Source organism: Gossypium hirsutum, chromosome A07 (assembly GCF_007990345.1).
Source record: "Gossypium hirsutum isolate 1008001.06 chromosome A07, Gossypium_hirsutum_v2.1, whole genome shotgun sequence".
Lineage (NCBI taxonomy): Eukaryota > Viridiplantae > Streptophyta > Magnoliopsida > Malvales > Malvaceae > Gossypium > Gossypium hirsutum.
Genome location: NC_053430.1, coordinates 7,933,544 through 7,945,683, shown reverse-complemented (window position 1 = coordinate 7,945,683; position 12,140 = coordinate 7,933,544). Strand labels below are relative to the sequence as shown.

General features: G+C 30.7%; 1 protein-coding gene across 1 annotated transcript; it reads left to right on the top strand.

Moving 5' to 3' along the window:
* The first annotated feature begins 9,248 nt into the window (after nt 1-9,248).
* LOC107926669 (flavonol sulfotransferase-like) lies at nt 9,249-10,634 on the top strand. Its single transcript, XM_016857561.2, has one exon. It carries the CDS (start codon nt 9,381-9,383, stop codon nt 10,425-10,427), a length of 1,047 nt encoding a protein of 348 aa, XP_016713050.2. The 5' UTR covers nt 9,249-9,380; the 3' UTR covers nt 10,428-10,634.
* Nucleotides 10,635-12,140: the final 1,506 nt, after the last annotated feature.

Sequence of the window (12,140 nt, the reverse complement as noted above, 5' to 3'; positions counted from 1 at the left end):
AGCTAAAAAAATACCTAAAGGTGATTTTATCTTCTTTATTATTTTACTCTTATTTTTATTTTTATTTTATTTTTTCCCCTTTTTCGAATCTATTAATCTATATATATATACATCATAATAAAAAAATATAATAAAAATATATATACAAAACAAATATAAAAAAAATTTTACCTTTTCCGGCCACCGCGTGTGGTTGCCAGCGCCGGCGACGGACGACGGCCGACGGTCGGCCGGTGACCGGCCCCTGGCCGGATTCCCCTTCCCCTTCCCCCTCCCTTCTCTCTCTCTTCTCTCTTCCCTCTCTCTTCTTTTTTTTTTTCTTTCCCTCTCACCAAATGATTTTTTTGGTTATTTTAGGCCTTATATAGCCCACCAAAACGACGTCGTTTTAGAGGCTACACTTAAGCCCCAAAACGACGTCGTTTTGACTTGGACCGGTTCGACCAGACCCGACCCGCCTAGGATCCTCGTGTTTTTTTAAGGAAGGGCTAATTGCGCTTTTAGCCCTTCCGCTTTTTATTATTTTGCAATTAAGTCATTATTCGTTTTTTAATTTGGCCCCGAAATTTGTCGCGATTTTCAATTTAGTCCCCGCTGATGTGCTGAGTTTTGATGAGAAGGAATATTTGTTGTTTTGGCCCCCCACTATTTCTGCGCATGTTCAATATAGTCCTTTCCTTTTATTTTTATTTCAATTTTGCCCCAATATTTTGTTTTTAGTTCAATTTAATTCTTTTTAGTTACTTTGCAATTTAAATTAATTATTTTAGTATTATTATCATATTTCATTTACTTATGTAGTGTGTTAATAATTTTTTTATCATTTCTAATACGTATATATATATTATATGCATTTTATATATATTATGTATATATTTTTAATGCCATTAGTTATATATTTCTCATACTATTCCATGTATGTATTTTATATCATCTTATGTATATATTCTTAAATATTATTATATATACATATATATTTATATTTTTTTAAAAATACCATATTGTGTATATATTATTGTTACAAATTATTACTATTGCTAGTATTATTATAACTATTATTATATTAGTGTATATTTTACGTACATATGTACATATATATATATTTTTTGTACATATCATTATTTTATATTATTGTTGTAAATTTTTTATGTATATATTTTTTATGTACGTTTCCTAATATTTTCTTTTATTGTAAATATTATTATTATTACATACTTTTATTACATGCATATATATATGTGTATTTTTTTGTACATATTATTATTTTATATTATTATTACCAAATATATCATTTTTCCTATTTTATTATTAGTATATGATTTGTTTTTATTTTTTTTCCTTTTTGTAAATATCATTATTATTGTTATTCTAATATTCTAGTATTCTATGTTAATATTTTTCATTAATGATATCATTTTTTTGTGTCCTTTATCTATTTTTAATTTCTCACCTTAAGAATATTTTTTCTCATGTTTTAATTAATTTCAAAAATAAGGCAATGTACCGATTAAATATTAAGCCATCGATTTCATCGCTATGTTGGGTGAAATTTGTTGGCTTGTGTTAAAAAACGGGACACCCTTTCTAATAAAAAAATTGAAAACTAAAAATTCTCATTTTTCAATTGGATCACGAGTAAATGTTAAATTGAATTCGTACTTTTGAAAATCAAGACAACACGAGTTTAACAAGATACCAATTTTGGGCGTCGCAAGGGTGCTAAAACCTTCCTCGCGCGTAACCGACTCCCGAACCCAACTTTACTCTGACTTTTGACGTAGACCTAAATTCGGCCTTCATTTTTGTGCAAGAATAAGTTTTCTTTTCTAAAAAGGATGATTTATTAGGTGTCCGGTCACACCTAGAAAAAAGATCGGTGGCGACTCCCTTTTTTAATAAAATCAAAAGTCAGTTTTTAAATTTTCAAATAATCGCCTTAATTAGCGACCGAAAGCAGAAATTTTTACGTCGCTACATTATTCACGCTTAAACTTCATTCTTTTGGGTCCATTTATTGCTTACCATCTCTTTTCAAATTAAGAAACTATACAGAATTGAGTACTTCGTCTTCACTTTGTCATAGTAAAACTATGGACTTGTACATGATCACGTTTCACTTTCCGAAGCCATGGCCCTAGCCATGGTCTTACATGAGTCATATATCATACCGATGCCATATCCCGGATATGGTATATCATATCGATGCCATATCCCGGTTATGGTCTTAAACGAAAGCACTTATCACTTTTCTCCGATGCCATAGCCCAACTATGGTCTTATATGGATCGCTTGTATCACTTTAATCCGAAGCCATAGCCCAGCTATGGTCTTATACGGGAATCACTTATCACTTGTTTTCCGATGCCATAGCCAAGCTATGGTCTTGTACGTATATCGCTTATCACTTGTTGCCATGGTCCAACCATGGTCTTTTTCCGTCAATTCATCGTTTGTCACTGGACAAAAGTACTCAATCCAATGTTTTATCAATTTGATCATTTCCTCAATTTCATATTTTTACATTATTCATGGTTTTATCATAATCATATAGTATAACTCATTATAAAATTCATAAGAATAACAATGATCACTAAAATTTAGCCACCTAATTCACAATAGTTGTAGAAGTTGGAGAAAATTATTCGACTATTTTCTTCTTTCCACGATTCACTTCAATTTTTTGATCTATAAGTAAAAAATCATTCATTAATTAGCATTCATTTCAATTTTATTATATCTCACAATTTATACCCTTTAATTCTTAAATTACACTTTTACCCCAAATTTCATAATTTTCACAATTTGGTCTGTAACACCCTGAAAATTTCTACAGTAAGATATTATCCTTAATATAGTAAAATAAGGAAATAAAGTGACAAGAAGAGGAAAATTGAGTTATGTCACTGGAAAGTATATTATGACATATTGATTCAAGAAAGGACTAAATTGTAAAAGTGAGAAAAGTTTTGTAGCCCAAGAGTAAATACTCAAAATTTGAGGGATTAAAGTGTAAATATGAAAAAGTTGAATAACTAATAGTGAAAATATTTTAAGGGTGGAATGATCTAAAAACCAAGGAAAATTGTTGAATAAGGACTAAATTGAATAGGTAAAGAATTATGAGGGACTAAATTGTAATTTTATCAAATTAAGTGATGACTCAAGAATGGAATTTTAAAAGATCCCAAAGGGCAAAATGGTAAATTGGAAGAGAGAGAAATCTAGAAAGAATGATGATGTTGGTGATATTTTATAATTATTTAATTAGATAATTATTATTTATTTAATATGTTAATAAGATATTTTATTATTTTATTATTTTATTTAGTCTATATATATATATATATGTGTGTGTGTGTGTGTGTGGAAAAAAATATATATACACCATCCATCTTTCTCCATGCATTTCACGTTAGAAGAAAAGAGAAGAAAGAAAGTTTTGCTTTCTTTACAATTTAGTTCTTCCACCAAAAATTCACTATTTTCACCTAAAATCAAAAGAATTTTCATAGCTACCAAGAGAGAAAAATGTTAAGGAGACTAAGGGGAGTTGGAATATTAAGTTGGATTCAAGAAATAGAAGCTGGAGGAGAGACAAAAATCAAGTTAAAGATTAAAATCAATGGGACAAGGTAAGAATTTTAAGATTTCAATATATTTTAACTAGAGTTTCTCATGTAAGGTAATATCAAAAGCGTGAAAATGATGTTAAGGTAGAGTTTTCTTATATAAGGATCCATGTTCTTGATATATTAGTGAAGGGAAATGAGAGAAAATAATGGTAAATATGGTAGAGAATGGAAATCAGAGTATTATAAACTTGGTAATCAATATGTTGCACTAAAGTGGTTTTGGATAGCAGCAATAGGCTAACTTTGAAAAATCACAAAAAATGGTATAAATTGAATTAGAAGCTTAGTAATATATTTAATTAAATCTTATTGAGTCTATTTTCATATAAAAGAAATAGAGAAAGCAAAGGAATTATGAATTCTGAGATATTTATATTTTTGTGAGACTGGTTCAGAATGATTTTGAGATCCCCTGTTCTGAATTGGAAAAATCATTAAAAATTATAAAAAAATAATTTTTGGACATATTTTATATGGTTAGATTAATTAATGAGTATATTTTTATAAGAAACAAATTATAACATAATTTGAATTCTTTTTAAAGAGATAATTAAACTTTAGTGAAGAGTGGTCAGAACTGTCAAAGAGCAAAAAAGGGGAGACTTTAATGAATAAACTTTAGTAATTGGCTAAATAAAAAATTCTGAAAATTTTATGGTAATAAGAAATGTGAGTCTAGTTTCAGGTAAAATTAACGGATCTTAATTTGGAGTTATGTAGCTGAAGATATAAATAATTTAGTAACTATGACTCAAATGGACAACTTTGAATATACATATAAGTAAATAGTGAAATTATAGATAATGTTACTTATAAGCATAATATATAAATTAAGGATGTGGAATGGAGAGGAGGAGGAGGAAAATATGTATTAATATTCAGCTAGCATAGCTAATTTGCATGTTTTAGGCTCAGGGACTAAATTGAATAAAAGTAAAACTTTGTGGGCAATTTTGTAAAAAGTTAGAAATGACCAATTTGCATGAAGTAGATTATTTTATTATTTAAAATTTCAAAATTGAATAAAATTATTAATTTAGTTCAAGATCGGGGAAAAACATGTTTTAAGGATTAAATTGAAAAGTGTTGAAATTATGAAAAATTCTGATATTTTATAGAATACACGGGTTGTTATCAATTTGTATGAGAATAATGGCTGGAAATAAGGATTAAATTGTAAGAATTTTATTTTTAAATGCATGAAATATCGATATAATGAATTACCTGATTTATGTTTATGAAGAAATGGCAAGAAAATGATATTTATCATGATATGTCAATATGTGATTATCTTTGATACGTTGATACAAGGAAATTAAGTATATTGAGACGAGTAATAAATTCAAGTAAAACATTTCGAGAAAAATAAGTATGTTTAAAGTACAATATGATTGATTTTAATTGGTTCCAAATATAAACGTTAGATGAAATAAAATATCTAATAAATAAATCAGTAACTCAGGTAATGTTCCGTAACTCTATTCCAGTGACGGATTCGAGTTAGGGGCGTTACATGGTCCCTGACCAATTAACTCATCAATAGAACCTTTTCTTCTCAATTAACACTTTCCTTAGACATTTTAAATTACTTCACAACCATTGAAATTTATAATTTCCACATAAAACCCTAATTTCAAGCTCTTTTACTGTAACACCCCTAACCTGTAACCGACACTGGAATAGGGTATGAGGCATTACCGTACTTATATCGAATCATTCAGTCATATATCACAACAAAAACTTGCATACAATTTAAAACTTTTATACATTCATCCACATTGTCCCTTATAAGGTTCTACGGTACCTTAAATCATGCTTAAAAGGGGTTCAGGACTAAACCGATAACTCGAGAAACTTTACAAAAATTAGAAAATTTTCATCACTGCATGGGTCACACGCCCGTGTGCCCAACCCGTGTAACTCACACGGCCAATAGACACTCCCGTGTCTGAGGCCATGTCGATACAGGGCATACATACTGACTTTCTTACACGGCCAGACCACACGCCCGTGTGTCTAACCCGTGTGCCTTGCACACGCCCGTGTCCAAGCCGTGTGCTCAGCCATGCCAAAACTAGCTCGCATTCTGTTTGTGACATCAACAATCAAATAAGAGGCATACGGCCAAGGCACACGCTTGTGTCCTCAGCCCGTGTGACAAATAAAAATCCAAAATTAAGGTGCAGACTTCACACAGCCAGGGCACACGCCCATGGTGCAAGTCGTGTGTCACACACGGCCTAGACACATGCCCGTGTGTCTACCCGTGTGGACAACTCAAAGCTATTTTCCAAGCCAACATGCCACCCTCAAATTATACATACAAGCACAAATTCACTAGCCATTAACATGACACATTTCAAAACATGAAATGGTTATAAAACAACCTCATTCAAGTCTAAATCATGCCATTTATATCATCAATTAAAACATGCTTCATGACCTACTAAATCAACAACTAAATCACTTACCAAAATGAACTATCACTAGACATTATATATGCATCACATAACATGAGCCAAACTCACCATTTAAAGCCAATTAAAATGACCACAAACACACTTCATCTACAAGCCAAAATATACCATTGTGACACTAGCCTATACATGTCATATACCAATATATACATAACTTCAAAAGTACCAAAATATTGATTGATAGTGTGATGACGCTTCCAGACAATCCCCGAATCTGAGTTAGCTTCGATGATCTATAAAACAGTGAAAAATAAACACAGTAAGCTTTAAAAGCTTAGTAAGCCATATACAAATAAATCATCTCATGCATCAATATCTTTCTCATCAAATTAGCAAGTTATACATGAGCACATATAAATGCATAAACAAATTCACAAACCTACTTCATAATATACACATTCAATTCTATAGTTGAATTCGTCCAATACTTTCCGTTTCAATACTTAAATGAGTCTCGTACATACCTGAGTCACTTGATTCACTTACACTTTCTTTCCCGATTTAACTTTTCCCGTTGAACCATTTGGAATCATTAAGGATACTTGGTAATCATTTATAGCTCGTACAATGTCATATCCTTGATATGGTCTTACATGTTAAGATGTATTGATGCCACTGTCCTACACAGGGTCTTACATGAAGTCGATTAACGATGCCGATGTCCCACACATGGTCTTACACGTAATCGTAATAAAATGCCAGTATCCCACAAAGGGTCTTACATGTAACCACATCTCAATACTTAATGTCAGGACATTTGTATCCTATACTATTCCTAAGTTTCGTATGGGCCGGGGTTTCGGATATCGCAACTTTGTCGATTCTTGCTCATATACAATCATTCAACATTCATGACAATTCAATGAAAAAATAACATAAGCATTTCAATGTAACGATATTTATTTGCATATGAACTTACCTTGTATAGAATGAAAGGAAACGAACGGCTATTCAACTACTTTCGATTTCCCCTGATCTAATTCTGTTTTCTTTGGTTCTTGATCTAATTAAAATAAAAATTAACTTATTTAATCACTTATTCATTCAAATTCACTCAAGAATACAAAAATAAAAATTTTACACTTTAGCCCCTAAAGTTTCACATTTTTTACAAATTAGTCCTTATTTCATTAAAACACAATTTCATTCAAATTTCATGCTAGCCGAATTTCATATAGCTTCATAGCAGCCAAAAAATTTCATTTATTCAGACATTTACCCACACATTTTCATATTTTCTTAATTGAAACCCTAATTGACATTTTTGTCAAAAATCATTTTACAAACATAGTTCAACTTCTAACAAACTTTCATATTTCAACATCAAACGTTCAAGAGCTCAACACTCATCAATGGCATTTCACAACATCATTAACACATTCAAAAATTAAGACATGGGCTAGCTAATACTCAAAGCAACGATCTCAAAAACGAAAAAATTATCAAAAACCGAACTCAAATCATACCTCAATTTGATCATGCAAGTGCTGAAATTTTAAAGGCTTCAAATGCTTTCTTTTTCTTCAATATTCGGCAGACAACAACACAAAATGGCTAAATTTTGTTTTTGTTTTATTTTGATATCTAATATACATTATTTTACTATTTTTATTATGACATAATTCATTAAACATTTAACTACTACATGTCCATCAATATCCACTACCAACATTAATGGTATAATTACCATGCAAGGACCCTTTAAAGGTCAAGGTCAATTAACACCTTTAACAAATAGCATGCAATTTTTATATTTTATTCGATTAGGTCCTTTTTTTGTAATTAAGCATTTAAACGTTAAAATTATCTCATGAAACTTTCACACATAGTAATTAACATATTCTAAACACTAAAAATAATGTTAAAATAATTTTCCAACCTGAGATTTGTGATCCCGAAACCACTGTTCCGATTAGGGTACAAATCGAGCTGTTACATTTACAATTAGGTCCCGAAATATTCACTTTCTATATAATTCTTTCAATAAGATCAGCATATAAACAAATTAAAGCTTTAATTCCATGCTAAATCGTCATAAACTTCCAGTACTTATTCATGGAAACTTTTAAAGTCAACTATGAAATCAAAAACTAATGAATTAGATGATAGGACCTAGTTGTAAAAGACTGAAAACACAAAAAAAAATTCAAGAAATAATCAAGATTTGAACTTACTTGCAGTAAAAATATGAAAAACCAGCTCTAAGGTTTCTTCAATGGCTATTTTTAGCTGAAGAGGATGAAGAAAATTGAAGAAATCTCAAGATTTCCAATTAGATCTCATTTTTAACTATTCAATTTTTACTCCTTTTCCAATTTTACCCCTTGTTTACACCTAATTTCAATATTTCCTGCACACACATGCCGTCCAGCCCAATAATAGGTGTTTAATTGCCTCTTTAGTCCTCCTTTAATTATTACTAGAGCTATTTAATTTCACAATTTTACACTTAATTCAATTTAGTTCTTTTTACCCAATTGACTACTGAAACCTTAAAATTTCTTGACGAAACTTTAATATTAACTTACTAACACTCCATAAATATTTATAAAAATATTTATGGCTCAGTTTAATATTCCGAGGTCTCGATACCTTGTTTTCACTTCCAAATTATTTAGTATTTATTATAAAATACTATTCACTATTTCAATCATTTTCCTAACTTCACATCTAACTTACTTTCATTAAATTAATAATATTTTCTATTCATTTTTCGGATTTAGTGATCTCGAATTACTGTTCCGACACCACTGGAATTTGGGCGTTACAAACAAATTCAACAAAAACAATTTAACATTGTTAATAATTTGACTTGAATTTTAAAATATGAAAATAAAAGGACTAAACTCTTGAAAATAAAAATAGAGAAACTAAATTCTAAATTTATGAAAAATATATGTACCTATGACATATTTTTACTTTTTGAATAAGAAAATGATATTATTAGTTGGAAATGCGTGAATTTATTATTTTCAATAATTCCACCAAGACTATGACTCTAACTTAATTAAAACCAAATAATTTGCTTTGCTTAGTTAATTTGTATTACGATATTATCAAGTAGCTTTTGCGAACAAATAAAAAACTTTGAGAATTTGCATTACGATTGCACCTTCCATGAAATTCTTCAATTATCCTTAGGGATTATATTTTCTTTAATATTGTATAGAAGGAATGGTATAATTTGGGGCGGCTAATGAGTCTCTGTCACCATTTCAACCCTAATACTACTTAACCAACAGTGTTGAATCGATCCTTTAACTCTTCCTCCATGGCTGCTTTTCAACCCTCTCTAGAGTGTGAAAACATCTCCAACATCCACAGTGACCAAACAGATTCGGATTTGATCCAAAAAACAGATGAAAGATATAGAGAAACACTCCCCAATCTTCCCAAAGGCAAAGGCTGGATGACTGAGCATCTGGTTCAATACCAAGGTTTTTGGCTAACCCCTAATGCAGCTTTGAAAATTTTGATGTGGGTCCAAGACCACTTCAAGCCTCGACCCACCGATATTTTCTTAGCCTCCTTTCCGAAAAGCGGCACCACTTGGCTCAAGGCACTTATTTTCGCCACCGTCAACCGCACCCGCTATGGTTTTGCCGACCACCCTTTGCTCACCACTGGCCCTCACGATTGCTTCCCTTTCTTGGATGCTCACTTACAGGAAAAAGATCGGTCTCGTTTCGATCTTGATAGGTTTCCTTCACCACGTCTTCTTTCAATTCATATCCCTTACATTTTGTTACCAAATTCCATGACTGATCATCAAAGTTGTAGGTTCGTTTACATCTGTAGGGACCCTAAAGATGTGCTTGTTTCGAAATGGTTATTTTTGAACAAGTTGAGGCCAAAAGATTTTCCACCCATTTCACTTGAGGAAGCATTTGAGTTGTTTTGCCAAGGGATATCTCATTATGGACCTTTTTGGGATCATGTTTTAGGGTATTGGGAAGCTAGCTTAGAAACCCCAGAAAAGATATTGTTCTTGAAGTATGAAGATTTGAAGAAGGAGCCTCTTGTTGTTGTTAAGAGATTAGGTGATTTTCTTGGTTACCCTTTTTCATTAGAGGAAGAAAGTAAAGGAGTGGTTGAAGAAATAGTAAAGCTATGTAGTTTCGAGAATTTGAGCACTTTAGAAGTGAATAAAGTAAGTGTACAAAAGTTCAGCAAAGATACCATAATTGATAATCGGCATTTTTTTAGAAAGGGAAAGGTTGGAGATTGGAAGAGTTATTTGACAACTGAGATGGTAGAACGTTTAGATGAAATAACATATGAGAAGTTACTTGGTTCCGGATTGGTATTTGGCAGTTAATTTCCCAATTTAATTTACTTGCTATTCAAAATTTGTTGGTATCTTTTATACATGTTTTACAATCTGTGTTTGTTGGTTCTAATAATGTCGTTTCTACATTCTTCTCTTAAAAGTACAATGTATTATTACACCAACACTTGTTGGTTAGTTGGTAGTCATTATTTACAATTTAGGGTTGTAATTTTTTTTTAAGTTAAAATATGTTATAAGTCAATGCACTAGTTGTAAATTTGAAAATTAGTTTATTTACTTTTTTGAGTTCAAAATTTAAGTCCAATAATTAATACTATTAAAATTATTTTGTTACTTCAGATTCATCACAACTTTTTTTTTGTTACATTACTATCAAGTGATTTTTTTGTAAATGTCACAACAAATTTAATAAAAAAAATAACAAAGTTAACAATTAAACTTAAATTTTAAAATTAAAAAAAAAACTAAATTCTTAAAAATTATATACAAGGATTAAATTCTAGATTCGTGAAAAATAAACTAGTGACATATTTTAATTTTTTTAATAAGAAAATGATAGTAGTCCTTGAAAATGCATGAATTTATCCTCGCAAGGTGAGTTTCATTTTCAATAATTGTAGCAATTTCCAATTTTCTTGGTAGTTTAGCTCCAAGGTTTTCTTTTACGTGCGGTTTGTGTTATTTTTTTTTTAGTGTAGGTACCAATGTTGTCTTAATTGGATTGGTCGATTGGGTTTGAAATCAGTTGAGGTATCGATTTAGAATAAGGCTTTGAATTGGTTAACTTGAAAATTGATACGAATTAGTTAAACCCAATAAAAAATCAAATTGAATTGAGTGGTTAAATTAATTTTTTGAATTTTTAAAAAATTTTTAATCGGATTGGTTGAATCGATCAAACCAATAAACTGATAACTTAATTGGTTTAACCATAACATAGAATAAGAAATTCCTAATTTTTCATAGCATCTCACAACTGAGTAAATTTAGTTAATCACTAGGACTGTAATTTCATGATTAATTTTTTGAAATAATTAAATATAATCATGAAGAAGAAAATTGTAATACCCCCTACCAGTATTCATTGTCGGAATAGGGTACGAGGCAATACCGGAGTTTACGAATTAATTTTAAATTTTTTTACTCAACATAGCCCCTTTATAGATATCTAACCTTCCCTGCAAATTTTAAACCGAGACCAATCCACATCAACCAATCCAATTCAACATATTTCAAGATAGATTCATGCATATTTATAAGATAACATCATCACATGCCAAAACCAAGATTTGTTAGCCATACCAATGACTGGCCTTACATTCATTTCATTTTAACATTTACTTTATTAGTTTATACATGCTATTGATTTCCAAAATAAAGTTTCTTTATATACCGAAGTCTTGAGGTTGATAGTGTGATGTATCTCCGACCGAATCCGACCTCCGAGCTCTTAACACTACAAAACAGGGGAAAAGGAAACAGGGTAAGCACTTTTTGCTTAGTAAGCTCAAGTAACAAGAATTATACTTACCTAATATTTTCAATACATTGCAATAAACATTCAAATATCATTCAATGCATTATTACCCTAACATGCACACACTACAGGAAAATAGGGCTTTAGCGGCGTTTTTAGTGGCGTTTGAACAAAAAACGCCGCAAATATTTTACATTAGCGGCGTTTGCAGTAAAACGCCGCAAAAAACAGAGCAATAGCGGTGTTTTTGGCCCAAACGCCGC